This window comes from Tursiops truncatus, chromosome X (assembly GCF_011762595.2).
Source record: "Tursiops truncatus isolate mTurTru1 chromosome X, mTurTru1.mat.Y, whole genome shotgun sequence".
Lineage (NCBI taxonomy): Eukaryota > Metazoa > Chordata > Mammalia > Artiodactyla > Delphinidae > Tursiops > Tursiops truncatus.
Genome location: NC_047055.1, coordinates 28,182,100 through 28,204,829, shown reverse-complemented (window position 1 = coordinate 28,204,829; position 22,730 = coordinate 28,182,100). Strand labels below are relative to the sequence as shown.

The 22,730-nt window shown below is 47.0% G+C and overlaps 1 protein-coding gene and 2 non-coding genes across 3 annotated transcripts; 1 reads left to right on the top strand and 2 right to left on the bottom strand.

The window, feature by feature from the left end:
- Nucleotides 1-270: 270 nt before the first annotated feature.
- Nucleotides 271-343, bottom strand: TRNAC-ACA (transfer RNA cysteine (anticodon ACA)). The gene has a single exon. It is a non-coding gene; the product is annotated as a tRNA-Cys (tRNA).
- A 13,996-nt stretch (nt 344-14,339) lies between these two features.
- LOC141277567 (uncharacterized) lies at nt 14,340-20,813 on the top strand. The gene is made up of 4 exons (XM_073798874.1): nt 14,340-14,445; nt 14,601-14,937; nt 15,932-15,977; nt 20,044-20,813. The coding sequence occupies exons 1-4, from the start codon at nt 14,340-14,342 to the stop codon at nt 20,542-20,544; spliced, it is 990 nt and encodes a 329-aa protein (XP_073654975.1). The 3' UTR covers nt 20,545-20,813.
- LOC117310486 (small Cajal body-specific RNA 20) lies at nt 17,434-17,578 on the bottom strand. The gene has a single exon (XR_004524630.1).
- Nucleotides 20,814-22,730: the final 1,917 nt, after the last annotated feature.

Below are 22,730 nucleotides of genomic sequence, written 5' to 3'. Positions count from 1 at the left end.
GGACTCTCAACCACTGCGCCACCAGGGAAGTCCCGGCTTCTGTTTTGTGTTTTGGTTTTTGGCCGCAAAGCATGTGGGATCTTAGCTCCCTGACCAGGGATCAAACCTGCACCCCTTGCATCGGAAGGCAAAGTCTTAACCATTGGACCGCCAGGGAAGTCCCGGTTATCTTTTTTAAAAAATATATTTAGTTATTTATTTATTTTGGCTGCGCCGGGTCTTAGTTGCGGCTGGTGGGCTTCTTAGTTGCGGCATGCATGTGGGATCTAGTTCCCTGACCAGGGATCGAACCTGGGCCCCCTGCATTGTGAGCGTGGAGTCTTACCCACTGGACCACCAGGGAAGTCCCCTGGTTATCTGTTTTAAATATAGCAATATATACATGTCAATCCCAAACTCCCAATCTATCCCTCCACCCCCACCTTTGCCCATTTTTCAATTGCGTTATTTTGTGCTTTGTTGTCGTGTTTTGTTTTGTGTTTTGCTATTGAGTTGTTCAAGTTCCTTGTGTATTTTGGTTATTAACCTCTTATCAGATATATGGTTTGCAAATATTTTCTCCCATTCCATAGCTTGCCATTTCACTCTGGCAATTGTTTCCTTTGCTGTGCAGAAAGCTTTTTAGTTTGATGCAGTCTTATTTGTCTACTTTTACTTTCGTTGTCTGTGCTTTTGGCATCATGACCAAAAAATCATTGCCATGACCAATGTCAAGAAACTTTTCCCATATGTTTTCTTCTAGTTTTACTGTTTCAGGTTTTATGTTAATTTAAAAAATTGGCACTTTATCCTTACCCTGACTTCTTTTTCTTTTCTTTTACTTTTTAACCTCTTTTATTGTATAATATTACATAAGTTACAGGCTTACAACATAGTGATTCACAATTTTTAAAGCTTATAGTACATTTATAGTTATTGTAAAACATTGGCTATATTCCCTGTGTTGTACAATATATCCTTGTAGCTTATTTATTTTATACATAATTGTTTGTACCTCTTAATCCCCTACCCCTATCTTGCCTCTCCCACCCTCTCTCTTCCCACTGGTAACCACTAGTTTGTTCTCTATATCTGTGAACAAATTTATCGGGGGCTGTTGATCCATACTTGGATGATACTGATGATGAGATGGACCCAGAATTAGAAGAGCCTTATGAAAAGTTTTGTTTGTAATCAGAGAGTAAGCAAAAACAGTAAAATTAAATTTCAGCATATACCTTTTATAAAGCAGTTTAGCTTGTGGTGATTTAGCACAACACAGGAAAGCAAGAAAATGTCACACTTCTACCAAATTAAGGATATGCAGTTATGTTACTAACGTATGCAGCATTAATTTTGTTTAACACTCTCTGCCAAAGTAAACTTTATTCCCTAAAATTTAAAATGTATATGTATATGTATATATATAATAGTTTATTGTGTACAGTTAATTCCATTGTTTTGGCTGCAATAAAATCAATTTTGAAATAAATGAAATGTTAAAAGTAAATTTTTCCAGCTGGTTAGAAGTTTATCCTTTAAATTCTATTCATGGGCTTCCCTGGTGGCGCAGTGGTTGGGGGTCCGCCTGCCGATGCAGGGGACACGGGTTCATGCCCCGGTCCGGGAGGATCCCGCATGCCGCGGAGCGGCTGGGCCCGTGAGCCATGGCCGCTGGGCCTGCACGTCTGGAGCCTGTGCTCCGCAACGGGAGAGGCCACAACGGTGAGAGGCCCGCGTACCGCAAAAAAAAAAAAAAAAAAAAAAAAAATTCTATTCATACTTTTCTTGAGGGAAACAGTCTTAGCCTAGAAATACATATTACTGCAAAATGCAGCATCCTTAAGATATGAATATTATAGCTTTCATTTGGTTTTACATTTAGTGTCTCAGTGACTTGAGTTTCAAATATGAATCACGATCATGAATATCTTTAGCAGTGAAGTCTTAGAATATATCCTTAATGACTGATTATCCAGATGATATTTGATACCAAGGGCTTTCAAAATGGGGTTAAAAAAAAGACTTAGACTCTGTAATGGCCTATATGGAAAAGAATCTAAAGAAAGAGTGAATATATATATATATATATATATATATATATATATATATGATTCACTTTGCTGTACACCCGAAACTAACACAACATTGTAAATCAACTATACTCCAATAAAAATTTAAAAAAGACAACAACTTAGAACTCCCAACTAAACAACCAAGATTCTTCACTGAGGATTTATTGCAATTTTAGAATTGTTCATTTTTTTCACCTAACCTCATTACCCTAAAGCCTATAACAAGGACTTCCCTGGTGGTGCAGTGGTTGAGAATCCGCCTGCCAATGCGGTGGACACAGTTTCGATCTCTGGTCTGGGAAGATCCCACATGCCACGGAGCAACTAAGCCCATGCACCACAACTACTGAGCCTGCTCTCTAGAGCCCACGAGCCACAACTACTGAGCCCGTGTGCCACAACTTCTGAAGCCTGCATGCCACAACTACTGAAGCCTGCACACCTAGAGCCCGTGCTCCGCAACAATAGAAGCCACCACAATGAGAAGCCAGCGCACCGCAACGAAGGGTAGCCCCCGCTCGCGCAACTAGAGAAAGACCGCACCCAGCAACAAAGACCCAATGCAGCCAAAAATAAATAAATAAATAAAATAAATTTATTTTATTTTTTTAAACATCTTTAATGGAGTATAACTGCTTTACAATGGTGTGTTAGTTTCTGCTTTATGACGAAGCGAATCAGTTATACGTATACATATATCCCCATATCTCTTCCCTCTTGCATCTCCCTCCCTCCCACCCTCCCTATCCCACCCCTCTAGGTGGTCACAAAGAACCGAGCTGATCTCCCTGTACTAGGCAGCTGCTTCTACTAGCTATCTATTTTACGTTTGATAGTGTATATGTGTCCATGTCACTCTCTCACTTCGTCCCAGCTTACCCTTCCCGCTCCCCGTGTCCTCAAATCCATTCTCTAGTAGGTCGGTGTCTATAGTCCCATCTTGCCCCTAGGTTCTTCATGACCATTTTTTTTTTAGATTCCATATATATGTGTGAGCATATGGTATTTGTTTTTCTCTTTCTGACTTACTTCACTCTGTATGACAGACTCTAGGTCCATCCACCTCACTACAAATAACTCAATTTTGTTTCTTTTTATGGCTAATATTCCATTGTATATATGCGCCACATCTTCTTTACCCATTCATCTGTTGATGGACACTTAGGTTGCTTCCATGTCCTGGCTATTGTAAATAGAGCTGCAGTGAACATTTTGGTACATGACTCTTTTTGAATTATGGTTTAAATTTATTAAAAAATAAAGCCTATAACAGTATTCTGCTTTATTTATATGACTTTACCACTTTCATTTTATAGCATGAGTTGCATTGACTTTTCTACTAGAAAAGTTTACTAGATCTTTGTCACTCAAGTTTTCATCTGCTTTATTATTGATACACCTTGAGAATCACTTTTCTAATACTTTACTATAATGTGGTACCACCTCAACCCTATTTTAGTAATATTTTTACCTAATGTCAAAAATCTTTTTCCAACTAACTAAAAGTAAAACTTATGTACAAAAGGACTGCTTGTAAATATGCATGTAAATAATTCTGTTAATAACATAACAAACTGTTTTACATTTGGAACATCTTTGCTAATACAGTTAGCTTTCAGTTTGTTCAGTCTGGATTAAAATTAGAATCTGAGGTGGGGCTTCTGTTGCTTTTATTTTATTTATTTATTTCTTTTTTAACATCTTTATTGGAGTATAATTGCTTTACAATGGTGTGTTAGTTTCTGCTTCATAACAAAGTGGATCCGTTTTACATATACATATGTTCCCATACCTGCTGCTTTTATTTATTTTTATTTTTAAAATGAATTTATTTTATCATTGGCTGTGTTGGGTCTCTGTGGCTTGCACGGGCTTTCTGTAGTTGCGGCGCTTCACATTGCAGTGGCTGCTCTTGTGGTGGAGCACGGGCTCTAGGTGTGCGGCCTTCAGTAGTTGTGGCACACAGGCTCAGTAGTTGTGGCTCACGGGCTTAGTTGCTCCGCGGCATGTGGGATCTTCCCGCAGGCAGACTCTTAACCACTGCGTCACCAGGGAAGCCCTACCTGCTTCTTTTAAATAAAGTGATTATCCTGGATCAGTGCTCAGGGACCACCACCTCCTGGCTTCAGGCAACACTCACCCAAGAGGTTCCCTTTCAGTGTTGAATTAGCTGGAACCAGAGTTCTCCCAAGGATGTTGAAGGTGACAAAATACACTTGAAGGCCACATCATCCGTCAGCTCTGAGCTGTGGAAGGAGCTATGATATGCTTTCCGCATCTGGGGGTGGGGGAGAGGGGGTGAGAAGAGCCCCATGCGGGCCTGGACAGTCTCCTCTTGTGTTACCTTCGCAGAGGTAGGCCCCTCCCCCTCCGCTAGCGTGGTTTCTGTCCCCACGTGCCCTCCACAACAGGGAAGGCAGTGAACAGAACTGGGAGAGAAGCCGACGGTGCCCCGCTCCCTCTCCTCCATAAAGCCCTATGAGTAGTCACTGCAGAAGTGTCCCTTGGAGTCCTCCTTGTACCTGAGCTGGTCACCATGAATGGGCCTCAGGCCTGCTTTGAAACACACTGTTCTTCCATTCGAGACTCACACCACCCGTCTTGCACATCTAGGTGGTCCCAATGGGGCAGCGTGCGGGGAGCATGGGTGCTGGGGGAGAGGGTGGAAGAGAACAGGTGGGTCTGTGTAAACCCCACACGGGCACCTGGCAAACTTCTGAGATGTGCATGGCCTATGATGGTGACTCAGGGCTGTTACTGCATGAAAGGAGGCCTCCTGGGCATTCGGTCTGAATGGAGTTGGCTTAGCCATTTCTATCAAATTTACTAACCCCATGTGACACAGAGAACAAATTTGCAGAGAACTCACAACTTTATTGAAAATACAAAACATGCCCTAAAACAGTGGGTCAAGGCCTCTACTTCTATTTAATATACTTGGCAGGCATTTGGGGAACTGCTCTTGGTGGTGAGGTATGCAGAATTTGAAACTGGCTCAAAGGCCCTTTGGAAAAAACCGTCACAGACACAATTCAATAGAAAGTCGGGGCAGCTGAAGGATCTCCAATGGAAAGGAATGACGCCATGCCACATGCGGGCACCAACAGTGAAGCACGTGTGGAAGATGACAGGGCGGAGGTGGCAACAGCATAGGAGGAAAGGGTGGCAAGGGTGGCACAGGTGGCTCAGGTGGCACGGGTGGCACGGGCAGGTTAGGTGGCACGGGCGGCATGGGTGGCACGGGTGGCTCAGGCGGCACGGGCAGGTTGGGTGGCATGGGTGGCATGGGCGGCACGGGCAGCAGAGGCAGCTCCAGCGGCACTTGCTCCAGAAAAACGTGGATCCAGTCCAGCTCCTGAAGCAGAATGGCACTGCAGGGTCGACACACGCTGACGACAGCAGGGAGGACCGGGGGCACGTGGGGCACGTTTCTGAGCATTACTGCCCTCTGATGTCTCCGACACTTGGCCCTTCTACTCTTAAACCAAACCTTCAAGCAGAGAGAAAAAGAGATTGATTAGTATATTGGGCATTTCATGTCAGACATGAAAAATTGCAGCAGGGAGCTCTCGGTGCCTTGAAGATTTGGAAGTGCATCAGGAGAAGCTATTTCCTTCTTGCTAAAGTATCTTAGGATATGTAGCTGAAGGCGCTCCCTTCAGCCGCCCTCCCCCGCAAGAGCGAGCACCGACTATGTGCCAGGCTCTGGATTGGCATATGGCTTTGTCTCTCCCCTCCCACCTTTTCTATTATTTCCCCCACTCTTACACGCAGGTGGAGCTGACCAACTGCACTCTGTCCCTGCTGTTATTACTGTGCCTGGGAGGTCTGCGTCCTGACAACTGACCGTCAGCTCCAGCTGCCAGTAATCCCTACTCATTGGGCAGGTGTCACCTTAGTTATGGGGGAAGTTGAGCATAGGAAAAAGTGGGTGCCTTTTAAAATCATACTGAGGGGAACGGTCCCCATTTTGAAAAACCCATCTTTGGTTACAGTAAATAATATATATATAGGTAGAGTCTAAACAAAGAGATATATAGATATATGTATATATATATACACACACACATATATGTATATATATACACACACATATGTATATCTGTTTGTATATATATGTATACACCTTTGTGTAAACTATACCTATATACATATATTTGATTATGGATCTCTATCCATCTACTCAAGCACATATGAAGTCAATTCCTCAAGAATAGGTTCTTACGGGACTAAAGATGCAGACCTACTAGAGAATGGACTTGAGGATACGGGGAGGGGGAAGGGTAAGCTGGGACCAAGCGAGAGAGTGGCATGGACATATACACACTACCAAATGTAAAATAGATAGCTAGTGCGAAGCAGCCGCATAGCACACGGAGATCAGCTGGGTGCTTTGTGACCGCCTGGAGGGGTGGGGTAGGGAGGGTGGGAGGGAGGGAGATGCAAGAGGGAGGAGATATGGGGATATATGTATACGTATAACTGATTCGCTTCGTCATAAAGCAGAAACTAACACACCATTGTAAAGCAATTATACTCCAATAAAAACGTTAAAAAAAGTGTACAAGGCAAAAAAAGAAAAAAGAATAGGTCCTTAAAAGGTGTACAAACATTTTAAGTTCATTGTCTGTATGCCTTCTTCATATTCACTTGCATCAACATTTATGTAATTGCTGCCCAGGGCCTGGGAAACCAGGCTACAAAGGCTTTGCCCCTGCACGCCATCAGCTATTGAGCTAAGTGGTGGGTATAGTTACTGTCTGTGAAGTTTTGGTGTCCTAGAAATTAAACCTTTGAGTGCCAAGATAATCTAGCATGAATTCAAATTACACAAAGAGCAGGACTCTGCACACTATCTACAGTATGTGGAATATAGTACTTGTAAAAGAAATTATAGGATAAGAAACTGAAAAGGTAGTTTTCATTATCACCCTTGCATGTTAGACAAGGTTATAGTTCAGTTTAATTTGTTTTAGTTTTGCTTTCTTCATCATCTCCATGTAAATTACAATGATAATCTGTTACTTTTGTTCTTGAGTGTTTCTTTGGGGAAGGCAAAGAAGAACTCCCACGCACACCTGAGTCATCTTTAAGTCCACTTCTTCAAGTATGCTTCCAGGTTTGTATTGAAAGTAACATCTACCTTCTTTGAACTCCCATATTATTGCTTTGTTACTCACCTGTGGCATTTGTCTTGTTCCAGAATATATGTGACTTTAACTCATGTATTTTCTTTCTCTCCATGACTTGCTTATGTCTTTCTTTGGCCCTCATTTATAGTACATGGACAATGAATTAAAAAATTATACACACACACAGACACATACACACACTAATGATAGGGAGGAAAAGGATGATAACTATGAAGAAGGAGAGAGAAACAGGAGAGAAGAGCCTTTGCAATTCAGACTTCCAGGGCAGCTCCACACACAGTGCTTCAGACACAGAGGAGAGCACGTTGCTGATCTGTTTCTCCACCCCCATGGAAGGCCACCAGCTAAGTGCTAGAGGCTTTCTGGGAAGATCTTTGCTACCTCAGAGTCTGTCGCTCAGGACTGCCAGATGGGCTGGGAGGAAAATAAGAGAATGGAGCCAACACTGGACAAGCTCAGCTAGTAAAAGTCCCCAGGCTCAGTGGCCTTAGTCAAGGCCATCCACCCTTCTTCTATATTCACTTTCAACCAATCAACAAGTCCTTACTGAATGCCTGCTACGTACACAGCACTGCTCTGGGGTACTGCGTGGGGAATGCTAAGAAGTGTGTCAAGTGCCAGATTACACCGTAACTGAGAAGTCACAAAATACACATACGTATACCTACGTATTACATTCACCCATGGACACACACACACACATACATACACCGTTCATGCTTCCATACATTTAAGACTGACTCGCAATGCAAGCAATGTGTGATAGGGATCCAATGAATTGGTCCCATTTCAAGAGCAGTAAGAGCTCAGAAGATGACAGTACTGTGGCTTCCTCCAAGAGATGGGGATTGAGCTAGAACTTGAAAAATCTGAAAGTTGACAGGAATTAGCACATTGCATTTCTTTTACCATCGAGTAGAGTAAAAGCAAATAGCTTGGGCTTCCCTGGTGGCACGGTGGTTAAGAATCTGCCTGCCAGTGCAGGGGTCACGGGTTCAAGCCCTGGTCCAGGAAGATCCCACATGCCGCGGAGAAAATAAGCCCCTGCACCACAACGACTGAGCCTGCGCTCTAGAGCCGGCGAGCCACAAGTACTGAGCCCGCGTGCCACAACTACTGATGCCTGCGCGCCTACAGCCCATGCTCCGCAACAAGAGAAGCCACCGCAATGAGAAGCCCGCGCACTGCAACGAAAGGTAGCCCCTGCTCGCCACAACTAGACAAAGCCCGCACGAAGCAACGAAGACCCAATGCAGCCAAAAAAATAAAAAGAAATAACTAAAAAAGCAAATAGCTTTTCCCAGTCCTAGCAAGGCTCAAGAATGTCACGTAAGGTTTCCCTCTGAAGGATGCCCGCAGAGAATGTGGCTGCAGGGAGCAGCCCTTGAGGCTTGAGCCCAGGCTGCCTAAGGTAAAGACATCCTTAGCGAGACGCCTGGTTCATGCTTCACCACATGGAGCCACGAACAGCGGTGGTTCTACAAGCTTGCTGCTCATAATGGCCTAATATCTCTGGCAGAATTTAAAGGAAAATCATGCAATTTTACCCTTAATGCCTGGTTACAGCAAAGGGATGCACTGTCCCAGTGTCTGGACTGGGATTTAGTCTGCAAATGATTTGGAACAAACCCAAAGGGTCCATGCTGTCCTGAGATAGGGCAGTGAATGCAAACACTGAATCACTTTTATTGCCACATACAACCACCAGCAGTAGTATATATCCAGGGCTGTCTTTAATTTCCTGCTCCGCTTTCTAAGGCTGGGATTAGATATGCAAATGCCCACCCCCTCAAGTTTTCCTTTTATTTTATCAGCGTAGACACAGAAAAACTTATATCCTAAAGAAACCAACTGTAAGAAGTCATTTTTGAGGCAATCAGGGAATTCAGAATACAAGCGACTGGGTGATGGCGCCAAGGGATTATTATTACCATTCAGGCGCCTGGATGGCACTCTGGTTATGTAGGAAAAAAGACTGTATTTTTTAGAAAGCGCAGAGACACATAAAGATACAGGGATGAAAACACAAGTTGCCTTGAGTTTCTTTTAAATCAGCACAGCAAGAAGAGGAGAGTGAGTGGGGAGGGGAGGAAGAGAGAAGGACAGAAAGAAGGAAGGGAGGGAAGAAGGGAGGGAGGGAAGCAGGGAGGGAGGGAGCAAGGAAAGAAGATAGATGAAACAGTTTGGTAAGATCGTGATAAATGCTGAAGCTGGGTGATGCTTTTTATGGGAGTCCCTTCCAGTACTCTTGCCATTGTTGTGTATATTTGAATATTTTCATGATAAAACGTGTTTTTCAAAAGAAATGAGTAAAACCCCTATCACAAGTAACAATTACAATGCAACTAGAGATTATCATCCTAAGTGAAGTAAGTCAGAGAGACAAATACCATATGATATCACTCATATGTGGAATCTAAAATATGACACAAATGAACTTATCTATCAAACAGAAACAGAATCAGGGACATACACAATAGACTGGTGGGACTTCCCTGGTGGCACAGTGGTTGAGAATCTGCCTGCCAATGCAGGGGACACGGGTTTGACCCCTGGTCCAGGAAGATCCCACATGCCCTGGAGCAACTAAGCCCGTGCACCACAACTACCGAGCCTGCGCTCTAGAGCCCGCGTGCCACAACTACTGAAGCCCGCATGCCTAGAGCCCATGCTCCGCAACAAGAAAATCCACCGCAGTGAGAAGCCCGTGCACCACAACGAAGAGTAGCCCCCGCTCGCGGCAACTGGAGAAAGCCCGTGTGCAGCAACGAAAACCCAACTCAGCCAAAAATAAATAAAATTAAACATTAAAAAAAAAAAAAGACTGGTGGCTGCCAAGGGGGAAGGTGGGGTGGGACAGGGATGGATTGGGAGTTTGCGATTAGCAGATGCAAGCTAGTATATATAAAATGGATAAACAACAAGGTCCTACTGTATAGCACAGGGAACTATATTCAATATCCTATGATAAACCATAATGGAAAAGAATGTGTGTATATATATATATATATATATATATATATATATATATGTATAACTGAGTCACTCTGCTGTACAGCAGTAATCAACAAAGCATTATAATTCAACTATACTTCAATAAAAATAAACCATTACATAAATCACCCCTTATGTTTATACACAATTAAAGTTAATAGAGTATCTTTCCATACTTCATTCTGACTTCATAAGAATTCCGTGAGATGATTATCTTTATTTTAGCAAATAGTAGTAGTAAGAGTAATAGTTGTTTATAGTTCGGGAAACTAAGGCTCAGGGACACTAAGGCTTGTCAGTGTCGTGTAGTGAGAATTCAGGGCCAAAGCTCTTGCTATGAGCAGGAAAGTAGAAGTGCCCTAAAACCAGATGCATATGCTGCAACTCCAGAGACTGCTTCCGTTACTCAATTCCTTGGTCTTTCCGATTATTATCATTAGTTATTATTTATTCTTCTTATTATTTTGGGTGGGAGGGGGTGGTTAGGGGTATTGTGTCCCACTTTTTCTGATGAAAAGTGCACACACTATTCTAATGCCACCATACACACGGAACTTTACATTCAAATTCAAGGGGACTCCCAATCCCGCTGACAGCCAGCTGTGGCCTCCAAGTAAGCCCTCCGGATCTGTACCTTGTTCCGCAGGCCCAGTAACTGCAATGAACTGAACCAAGAGCCAGCCTAGAGATTCCCTTCCTATAAACACATCCTAAAACACTGCTTTCATTAAGGCACTCCCCCGGCACAAAACTCTTACAGTTTTCCATGATCCCAAATGCAGACATTCTAACTCCTTCCATAAATTGGACCCCAACCTAACTTTTAAACTTTAGTTCCCACCCAGTACAGAGTTGTCTCCAGGCTCCCCCTCCAGCTCCCTCTCAAGGTCAGCACCTCATATGCATTCATTCTCCTGGCCATCCTGTTTGGGTTGGTGTTCCCTAAGCCAAGCTTTACACTTGATCACTCCTGGGGCTGCTCATACTACCTCCCTGAACTGAAGTTCCATGCACGGCCTGCTTAGCATTTACCAAAATTTGACTCACTCTGTGAGGTGTAAGGGAAACCCCACCACCCTGCAAAAAAAGCCAAATCTGCTTCTACCACGGGCTGCTAAGAACAAAGTCTCTTCAACGGTTTGAATCCTGGCCCTCTTCCACTGACCTATGTAACCTTAGGGAAGTCACTGGACCTCTCCGAGCCTCCACTTCTTCCCTTAGGAACTAAAGAGAGTGATGGCCCCCTCCTCAGGGGACGGCTATAAGATCGATTGGCCAGGCCCTGGTGCACAGTGAGTACCCACATGGTGTCACCAGCCTGAGCAAGCACAGCTCTGTGCCACTCCACAGACTCTCATATCCACTCAGGCGCAGGGGCGACACTCCGTGTCCAGCATCCTCAGTCACAGTGCAGGCCCCTGTGCAGAATGACCGCAGTCAGTCCCGACCCCTTAACTCTAGCATCAGCTAAAGTTATCTGAGCCCTCAGCATGGGCCTTATTTGTATTCCTTCATGTAAATTTCACAACACGGTACAGCAGGTACCATCATGATCCCCATCCTACAGATGTGGTACCCGAAGCTCTAAGAGGTCAGCTACCTTGCCCAGGGTCACAGAGTAAGTAAGGTGTGGGGCTTGGAGGTCTGCTTCCATACTGTGGGTCCTCCTACTCCTAGGTGGGCCAGTTTGCCTCCCCAGATTGTGAGAACCTCCAGCACAATGGCCAGGTTGGCTTTCACAGGCCTTCCCACATTGCTGTCCTTTACATGCAGCAGCCAATATAGGTTTATTGCTTGAAGCACATATAGGTACAAGAAGACATGGCAGGGACATTATTTTCACAAGAAAATATCCTCTCTTCATTGCCAACACTCAGATGATAACCATCTTTATCTTCTCTCCTGGGCCCTCATGAAAAATAATTACTAAAAAGATGGAAGGAAATGGGAGGCAACATGGTATGGTCACTTATAAAGATTTTAAAAATTATCTCCATTAATCCTCACAACAACCCCAAGAATTAGGTACTGTTGTTATCTCGATTTTGGAGATAAGGAAACTAAGGCTAAGGGAGAATATGTAACTCAGGTTAGCCAGGTAGCAAGTGGGGAGAAAGCAAGGTTTCTGATGTCAGTAGTTTGGCTCCAGGAAGTGCTATCCTGAGAAGGTAATATCTTGGTCAAAGACAGAGGCCGTCAGATTGTAATCTCTTACCATCTTTTTGAGAGTGAATTGGCCAACCAAACATTTTTTTTTTAATTTATATTTTGGCTGCGTTGGGTCTTCGTTGCTGCACGCGGCCTTTCTCTAGTTGTGGTGAGTGGGGTCTACTCTTTGTTGTGGTGCGTGGGCTTCTCATTGTGGTGGCTTCTCTTGTTGCGGAGCACGGGCTCTAGGCACATGGGCTTCAGTAGTTGTGGCACGTTGGCTCAGTAGTTGTGGCTCACGGGCTTAGTTGCTCCACAGCATGTGGGATCTTCCCAGACTAGGGATCAAACCCATGTCCCCTGCATTGGCAGGCAGATTCTCAACCACTGTGCCACCAGGGAAGTCTCCAACCAAACATTTTAGCTGTTTTCTTACCCATTCTCTGGGAGCATGAGGCAGGGGGTAGTTATCTATTAGGCATAGTACATGAGGTGACTAGGGTCCATGATACAATTGGGGCCCATGAACGTAGTTTAATTTCTGATATAAAATAGGGTTAATGAGAATGGTGGTCGTGCAGGTAAAATTAAGATACTTCACAAACATTGTCAAGCATAGGGTCCATTTTTAGAAGCTAGTCTTAATATTTAGAATATTAACACATCCTGAAGCATCCACAAAACACTCCTTGTAGGAAGAATCTCAGGGCCCTCAATCTGGTCTGGCTCTCTGTATTTGACAATAAATAAATTTTATTTATTCCACAGCAAGAGCTCAGGAAGATATTTCTAGAAAAGGGAGGTTTAGAGGAAAAGGGGAGGAGGCAGCAGCAGGAAAGGGAGGAATTCGACCAGGTCCACAGCACTCGCCCAGCACAGGGAACAAGTAGGCTTTTGAAGAAGGTCTATAGCCAGACGCATCGCAGAAGTTGCATTATCCATAGTCAAAACCAGGACAAAGAGGAGCCCTTGCACTTTATGCATTCTCAGATGCTCTAAGCACTGTGCAGGTTTCAACTTCTGCAATCTCATGTGGATTCATTACTAAAAATCTACAGGCCATGGACTTTCTTAAGGGGTGTGCTAGGTTGGTTTGTACCCCTGTAGTGTATCTGAGCACCCCGCATACTCATAACAAGCTCCTGTTCCCGGAGACCCGGGGAGTATGGTGGACTCTAACTTTAGCCTCATTGCAAAAATTCAGAGCAAGCAAACTCCTAGCTAATAATACGGTCAACCCTTCAAATACACGGCTTTTGAACTTGCAGGTCCACTTAAACACAGGTTTTTGGTGTTTTTTTAAAAAAATTTCAATAAATATACAGGCGGCCCTCCATAGCCATGGGTTTCGCATCAGCAGATGCGGAGGGCCGACTCTGGGACTTGAGCATCCGCCGATTTTGGTATCCGCGGCGGGTCCTGGAACCAATCCCCCGCGGATACCGAGGGGCGACCGTATTACTTTGATTACTGTTCCCTTCTTGGTACTGGCTGCCGGATATGGAGGGCTCGGTCAAGAGATAGTCCCCAAACGCTTCTCCAAGGTCTATGGAGCTTGGGTGAGGTCTCTCTCTTACCCTCCACAAAACGGGCACAGCCCCTTGGTCTGGGAAGGCGCCCGACCAAGTGCGGAGTACTTAGTCAGCTAGGTTGCAACCTGGGACCCGGAGTTCTGCTCTCACGCATGCTCCCTGCCAGCGCCTGGGCGGCGCGCAACATCCTCCGCACCCTGCCCGCGCCCCCTTAGACGGCCCCTAGATGGCCGACGCCCTGCCGCATGCGCACATCAGCTAACCCAACCCCCAGCAGGCTGTGGTAAACCCACAGCGGGCGTCATACCAGAATCTCTGAAACCGGACCAGCCGCCAGAGGAGCCTTAACGTGCCAGATCGTGGGCCACCGCTCTAGCCTTGAGTCGTGAGCCGGGGGTCTCAGGAGATCCGGAGCAGCCTCTGCTGAAGCTCACAGCCTCCTCGACAGCAGTCGGGACATGGAGCGTCAGCCGCAGAGCAGCCACGATGCCTATGACGTCACGTTTGCAGCCATTGCCCGCTTCTTCAAGCTGGGGGTCGAAGAGGAGCGGGAAGAAGCGAAAGGTCAGTGGCGGGTGGGGCACTCGCTTTAACGGATTCCAGGAAAGGTACTTTCCCAGGGCGAGGCGAACGGCAGGACCCCCCTCGGACGCAGGCCCTCCCCAGAGCCGGGCTCACTCGACGGCCTGATCTTTCTCTTTGGGTTTCCTCCCTTGCAGAGGTGAAGCCCGCGGAGATGTCGCCTCCCGGAGAGGGGGGAGAGGAGCAGAAGGCTCAGTCCGAACCGGAGCAGGGAGCAGCCGCGGAAGGGAAAGAGGCGGGAGATGAAGGAGAAGGAAAGGAAGGCTGCGAGGTCAGCGTCGGAGCCGCCGGCCCCGCGGACGGTGGTGAAGGCGGAGAGCAGGGCGGTGAGGAGCAGCCCCCGCGGGCCGCCGTCGAGGGTCCCGAGGCCGCAGACGGGCAGCGGCGGGGCCCCCGCGCCAGGTTCACGCACGTGCAGGTGCAGGACCTGGAGCGCGTTTTCCAGTACACTCAGTACCCCAGCGCACGCATGCGGTAAGCAGGCGTCTCGGGTGGCGCGGGCTGCCGCGCGGGTGGCAGGCGGCGCTCTCGCGAGTCCCTCTCCTCGGCTCCGGATCTGAAAGCCCCAAGGCCTGGCGGTGGCCCGGCCCTTCCGACGCACTCGGGGCCTAGGACGGGGGCGGGGGCTCTGCCTGGTGGGAATCGAGGTCGATATTTCCGTGCGGTGTTTGAATAAGTCACGTTGGGGAGCTTTGTGGGCCGCCGGTTAACATAAATAATGAGTCGCCCAAGACGTGGTGGAGCAAATGCAGAGTTGGAATCTACTTTTATCTGAAATTTTGATCATCAGTTATTCATGGATTATATTTACATTGATATTTGTATTTTAAAGTAGTGGTTTTGAAAATTATTTATCTTGACTAGTGATTTTTCTGCATTCCCTTAAATTTTGCTCTTGTGAGAAAACTGTCTCTAAAGCAAGCCTCAAGCTACAGATTACAGAATAGTGTACTAGGTCGGCACTGGGGAGTTGGTGATAAAATTTTTTTTAAAAATAAGCTCAACCAGCGAATGAACAGCATTTTGTGCCGTCCTTTCATATCTACTAGGACGTACTCCAACCTGTTCATCACTGATAGATTGGTCCAGCAAGTGAGCTATTTTAAGGTCTAATTTAATCATAAAATGGGCAAGAGCAATGATTGAAAGTTAGTAAAGATATTTTGTCAGAGATTTTTATTCATTTTTGAAGTTGGTAACACTAAAAGAAACTGGATTAGAATTTCATGTGTTTTTGGGAACTGTGCCTCCTTTACTAATGAGACTTGGCTTTCCTTAAATGCTTTGTCAACTTATTTTCACTGTATAACCTGAAAATGTGTGAGTTTTCGTACTGCAGAAATTGGTTCTTAAAATAAGTGACTGACATTTTCCAGAAAAGAAATTTTTTTAAAGGATGAAATAGCATCCTATATTCAGTTTCTTCCGCAACCCCCAATGCTGAACACTTCCAATTTTCTCCCCTCAGACAGGAGCTTACAAGGTGCATGGGTGTGACTGAAGACAAAGTGAAGGTCAGTAAACCTGAAAAAAGCACCTTGGCAGGGCAGCCATTCTAAAACCTGGTTTGGGACTTGGACACCTTTGTCCTGGACATTCTCATGTCAGTTTGTTTTTGTAGCTGTTTCCACGTTTGGGAAATAAGGGTTGAACTTTGGGGTCTCGGTTGGAGGTAAATGGGAAAAGTAAACCCCAGGTTTTGGAAATTGCCCATAACGAGAAGATTTTAATTTCCTAAAAGAAAAAAAACCTACCATAGTATATTATTCCCTGTATATACAGGTGAATATATAAATATATATATATGTATATACCTTTGTATAAACTATACCTATATAAACATATATGTCTCTCAATTCTACACACACACGTTCAATTCCTTCTAACACTGGCGTCCTTTAGGTACCACTTCTGTGTGGAGTCACACTGAGGTTAAGTCTGAAGTGGCAATTATTCAAATTAATGCACCGAGGAGCCCAACTATATTAAATTATTTAAAACCAGGCATAAATGCTTTGCATAAGGAGTGAATATATGAATACTTAGGCATCGGAGTGAGGGGATAATTCACACTCAGCACACAACAGACGAGCAACTGATGTATGTTTCGTTACGCTGACGCTGATGCGGAGGGGAGAGCGTAGAGTCCAAGTGTGCTCCTCCCGCAGCTGTTCTTTTGTTATCTTTTCCACAGAGAGTGGTTTCTTGCTTTCAGAACAAACTAAGATGCTCTCAGAACTTTGGTTAGCGAAGAAAATACTTTTAGGACTTTAGAATCTTTTAGAACTTTTGTAAAACACCATTTTGTCAGCGGATGAAGGAGGCACTTGGATGTCGAACACTTTCCAGAGGCGAGGGCCCGGGCTGGGTGGCACAGCTCATAGGCTTTGGGTCCCCGAGCTGTCCCACTGGAGGCAGCTCGCTGCCTAGGGCAGGGCTTGAGCTGCTGCCAGTGTGCTGAGGGGCAGGTCTGGCTTCCTTGCCCTGACGCCCGGGGTGCCCTTCTTCTCCAGCACCCACTCAGGGCTCTTCCTCGCCACCCCCGCCTCACAATCCTGCACGGGACCCTGTGCAGGAGACACAGCTGGGGGCTGAGGGCTGGAGCGGCCTGGCTGGCGCCCAGGTCAGTCCAGGCGGGGAAAACGGTGAGCTTCCCCCCAACTGAGGTGGCCTCAGAAGCCCTTGTACAACAGCCTCCGTGCCTGGACCCCGTTCCAGGTGACATCCGCTGGGAACAAGCAGTTGCGTCTAGGAGGGCAGGAGGTGAGAGGCCCCCTCACTGGCGGGTGTCTGTACAGTAGGTGGTCACTTGTTGGGGGTGCATACGTCCTTGCCTGGGGACAGCCTAGGCCAGGATCAGCCCATGAGAGCCTGGCAGTGTCCTGGGGAAGAAAGCCAGAGGCCCCGTGCCCAGTGCTGCCACGTAAGGCCCAGCCTGGTGTAGACCAAGTAGGGGCTCCCAGCAACTACAAACGTCTGAGGTAGGAAAACAAGGGTGCCCAGCTCATGGCAGCCCCGACAGGGATCCCCCAGGGCTGATCTGCGCTTCCAGCCCAAGGGCTGAGGAGAAGAGGTCCCCTCCCCGCGACACACACAGCCCCATGGGAGAGAGGCCCTCTCCTGCTGGAGTTTCTAAGTGTTTGGTAAAGTAGTGGAGAGAGTGGCAGCCCTAAATCCTCATTTTCTGGAATTCTTTGCTATGCCAGCCTGAAAGCGTTGCTAACATAGTAGGTTTTGCATTATAGTGCAGGTGGGAGGGCGAGTTGCAACCTTTGACATATGTCTAAAGAACAAAACAAACTAAAACAACAATTTCAAACAAAGTTCCACCGACCTGAGAAAGGTGGAAGTTAGGCAAGAGTTATACAGAGTGGAACGTACGCCGTGAGGATTCCTCACACGTTCAAAGTTTTGAGACTACCGAATGCATTCGTGAATAGTCTCTTGAGGAATTTCTGACACCTGAGGCTTTTCTTCCTTTTCGTGGTACTGTTACGAAGAGATGGGGTGTGTGGAATTTGTTGGCAGTGGAGGATGACTCTTAGTTCAGGCAGGATTCTTACCTGTGGTAAGGTGAAATACATATGCTCTTCCAGTGATGACTAGTTTGTGAGTCAAAGGATCAGGAGTGATTATTTGAGACTATAGAAAAGCCTAAGTTAAATCCAAGGAGTATTTGTGGGGGGAAAGAAGAAGAAAAGAAAGAAAGAGAGAAACAGAAGAATCAGGACGGGTTCACTAGCTTTGCTGCAGAGAGCGTGTGTGAGGGCAGTGATGGACACGGGCTGCAGAGCTGGTGGTGGGGTCTGGAAAGCAGTGCTGGCGGCCTAAGGCCACGGGCTGGGCTCACAGTCAGGTCTGGCCAGGGCTTGGGAGGCGCAGGCCTCTGCTTTCTCAAGCAGGCAAAGCAAGCTCAGAGGAAAAGAGAAACTGAAGTTTTGGTGGCTTGCTTCTCCTGGGCTTACGTAGTGGTCTCTTAATGGAGTTCTGAAGGGAAAAGGAGCAAGAAGAAACAAATGAAGAAGACGGGAGAATGTTTTCATCTATTTCCAAACTCTACAGCATGAGCGTCCCAAAGAAACATTTAATGGACACCCTCCCTTGGTTTGCAAGGACAGTAGGAGCTGTTTTATGAAACCAGTATTGGAAATATGGAAGTAGTGTCAGCCTGAACCTCACATAGCCAGCTTTGCACATTGCTTATATTTATGCAGATTTGACCATTGGTACACTCGAACCCCCCAAAATGAGCTCTATTACACTGGCTTTTCTCGACTACATATTCATGCAGCAGAAGGACCCAAATACTAAGATGGGAGAGGGAAGATGGGGCGACAGAGAGAGGAGGCCCTTGGTCTCATGTAAAATTTGCCGAGTGGAAACATCCAAAAATACTAAATATGGCACAATTCCATTAACAGATGCTGAGGGAGCAGTGGAGTCCACAGGACAGGTTTTACTTTCAGTTGTTAATAGTTGGCAGATATTTAGGGGGGAGCCGTTTTGTGACCCCTCACTCACGTGGTTGTCGGCTGTCTTCCTAAAATGCAGGTTGCACCCTCTTGACTTAAGCATAAGGGACAGGATGGGGATCTCCTGGTTGATTAGCAGCTCCTAGAGGGCGCAACCTTGCTGGGCACCAGAGGCTCTGCTCCAAGGCCCTGCAACTGTAGCCAGAGCGGAGTGAGCTGACCTGGTCCTGAGCCCAGGAAGGTTTGGAGGGTGGGGCAGGTTGGAGAGTGCAGAATTGACAGAGGTGACAATGGTATGCCTCTTTCCCCCCAAACTCTTGTCTGGGCAAAGATTTTAAGAGTTTTAGTAAATTTGGGCTGAGTTCGTCTAAGCATTCGTTACCCCTATAGTCTAATATTAAGGCAGTGTCCAGGGCTTCAGTTCCGCCGGTGTCCAGCAAGACAAGCCACAAAGTCCCTGGGCCCCCCATGACCAAACCTCCCTCACAATACCATCTCCTTCTTTATAACCATCCCAAGGTTCCAGAGGATGAATGACCCTTTTTAGTCATCCTTGGGGAAAGCTTTTGTTTAAAAATCCAACCCACTCCTATTGATTATTTACTGTAACCAAAGATGGGTTTTTCAAAATGGGGACCGTTCCCCTCAGTATGATTTTAAAAGGCACCCACTTTTTCCTATGCTCAACTTCCCCCATAACTAAGGTGACACCTGCCCAATGAGTAGGGATTAGTGGCAGCTGGAGCTGACGGTCAGTTGTCAGGACGCAGACCTCCCAGGCACAGTAATAACAGCAGGGACAGAGTGCAGTTGGTCAGCTCCACCTGCGTGTAAGAGTGGGGGAAATAATAGAAAAGGTGGGAGGGGAGAGACAAAGCCATATGCCAATCCAGAGCCTGGCACATAGTCGGTGCTCGCTCTTGCGGGGGAGGGCGGCTGAAGGGAGCGCCTTCAGCTACATATCCTAAGATACTTTAGCAAGAAGGAAATAGCTTCTCCTGATGCACTTTCAAATCTTCAAGGCACCGAGAGCTCCCTGCTGCAATTTTTCATGTCTGACATGAAATGCTCAATATACTAATCAATCTCTTTTTCTCTCTGCTTGAAGGCTTGGTTTAAGAGTAAAAGGGCCAAGTGGAGGAGACATCAGAGGGCACTAATGCTCAGGAACGTGCCCCCCGTGCCCCCTGTTGTCGTCAGCTTCTGTGAGCCCTTCCCTGCCGTCTCGCGTCAGGAGCTGAATTCGTTATGCGATCTTCTGGAGCCACTGCTGATGGACCTGTCCCTGCTGCCCAGACCGCCCGTGCCACCAATGCCGCCCTTGCCGCCCATGCCGCCCATACACCTTATGTGGCCTGTGCACCCCATGCCACCAATGCCACCCGTGCAACCCATGCCACCTGTGCAGCTCTTGTGGCCCGTACACCCCATGCCAGCAATGCTGCCCGTGCCGCCCATGCTGCCCGAGCCGCCCCTGTGGTACGTGCAACCCATGCTACACATGACGCCCATGCAGCCGTTACCTCCTATGCTGTTGCTTTCTCCACCCAGGCTTCTTCCACACTTGCTTCCCTGTAGGTGCCCTCATGCGGCATGGCCTGGTCCCTAACCATCGGTGATCCTACGGGAGCCCTAGTTTCCTCTTAAATGGTGTCCATGACAGTTTTTTTCAAAGGTCCTTTGAGCCAGTTTCAAATTCTGCATACCTCACCACCAAGAACAGTTCCCCAAATGCCTGCAAAGTATATTAAATAGAAGTAGAGGCCTTGACCCACTGTTTTAGGGCATGTTTTGTATTTTCAATAAAGTTGTGAGTCCTCTGCATATTTGTTCTCTGTGTCACATGGGGTTAGTAAATTTGATGGAAACGGCTAAGCCAACTCCATTCAGACCGAATGCCCAGGAGGCCTCCTTTCATGCAGTAACAGCCCTGAGTCACCATCATAGGCCATGCACATCTCAGAAGTTTGCCAGGTGCCCGTGAGGGGTTTACACAGACCCACCTGTTCTCTTCCACCCTCTCCCCCAGCACCCATGCTCCCCGCACACTGCCCCATTGGGACCACCTAGATGTGCAAGATGGGTGGTGTGAGTCTCGAATGGGAGAACAGTGTGTTTCAAAGCAGGCCTGAGGCCCATTCATGGTGACCAGCTCAGGTACAAGGAGGACTCCAAGGGACACTTCTGCAGTGACTACTCATAGGCCTTTATGGAGGAGAGGGAGCGGGGCACCGTCGGCTTCTCTCCCAGTTCTGTTCACCACCTTCCCTGTTGTGGAGGGCACCTGGGGACAGAAACCACGCTAGCGGAGGGGGAGGGGCCTACCTCTGCGAAGGTAACACAAGAGGAGACTGTCCAGGCCCGCATGGGGCTCTTCTCACACCCTCTCCCCCACCCCAAGATGCGGAAAGCATATCATAGCTCCTTCCGCAGCTCAGAGCTGACGGATGATGTGGCCTTCAAGTGTATTTTGTCACCTTCAACATCCTTGGGAGAACTCTGGTTCCAGCTAATTCAACACTGAAAGGGAGCCTCTTGGGTGAGTGTTGCCTGAAGCCAGGAGGTGGTGGTCCCTGAGCACTGATCCAGGATAATCACTTTATTTAAAAGAAGCAGGTAGGGCTTCCCTGGTGACGCAGTGGTTAAGAGTCTGCCTGCGGGAAGATCCCACATGCCGCGGAGCAACTAAGCCCGTGCGCCACAACTACTGAGCCTGTGTGCCACAACTACTGAAGGCCGCACACCTAGAGCCCGTGCTCCACCACAAGAGCAGCCACTGCAATGTGAAGCGCCGCAACTACAGAAAGCCCATGCAAGCCACAAAGACCCAACACAGCCAATAATAAAATAAATTCATTTTAAAAATAAATAAAAGCAGCAGGTATGGGAACATATGTATATGAAAAAAGGATTCACTTTGTTATGAAGCAGAAACTAACACACCATTGTAAAGCAATTATACTCCAATAAAGATGTTCAAAAAAAGGAAATAAATAAATAAAATGAAAGCAACAGGCACACCTTACCTTTGTTCATGGGGCTTCTTCCAATGGAACTGCCAGGTAGAAAACACACACGCACACACACACATACTACACAGGTGTGCACCCTATAGCACATGTCTGTGATAGAAGCACAGACATACCCGGAAAATACCCGGAACACAAGCAGAACTGGCTTGTGTTGTTAAAATAACCCTTCTGAAACGTATCTAGTGGCCTGTTGTCCTTGCCTTCGGTTTTTTCAGGTTCGATGCTGGGAAAGAACGTGTGTCCTTGTCCACCCTGGTCTTGGGGACGGGGAGGGGCTCATGCGGAACTGAAGCCGTGTCCATGCTGCATCGCCAGTTTATTTACACAGGCACACACAACGCTTCTTGTTGGTAGGACGACCCCAGCCTGAGGAAGAGTTTTGCTGATGGACCAAAAACCGTTTCCACGGCTAGTCAGGTTTGGGCGGTAGCACTGCAGAGGGTTCTTGGAACCTGGACACCTGAGATCTTCTCTGAGAACGGAATCGCCTCCTTCTTACGCAGTAGCGATGGTTTCAGCATCGTGCCTCCGGATGGAGAAAACACAGCCTTTCTTTGCGGTTCCCCAAGCCCAGCAAAGCCGCAGGCTCCACGCTTAGCCACCACTCTCGCTCCCATTCTAACCTCAGTCCCGAGACCTGAATGGCCTCAGCCATCAGCTGTCGAGGCTTCAGCCCAGGCTCCCGAAACCAATCCTACAGCTCCTGCTCAAGGTGTCACTCTCAAGAGCTGTCCTGGGCACCATCTTCCCTCGTGACTCCAGG

Coding starts and splice junctions, on each gene's coding strand:
- LOC141277567 (XM_073798874.1), top strand. CDS start 14,340: ATGGAGCGTCAGCCGCAGAGCAGCCACGATGCCTATGACGTCACGTTT. Junction 14,938..15,931: donor TACCCCAGCGCACGCATGCG/GTAAGCAGGCGT, acceptor TTCTCCCCTCAG/ACAGGAGCTTACAAGGTGCA. Junction 15,978..20,043: donor TGACTGAAGACAAAGTGAAG/GTCAGTAAACCT, acceptor CTCTGCTTGAAG/GCTTGGTTTAAGAGTAAAAG.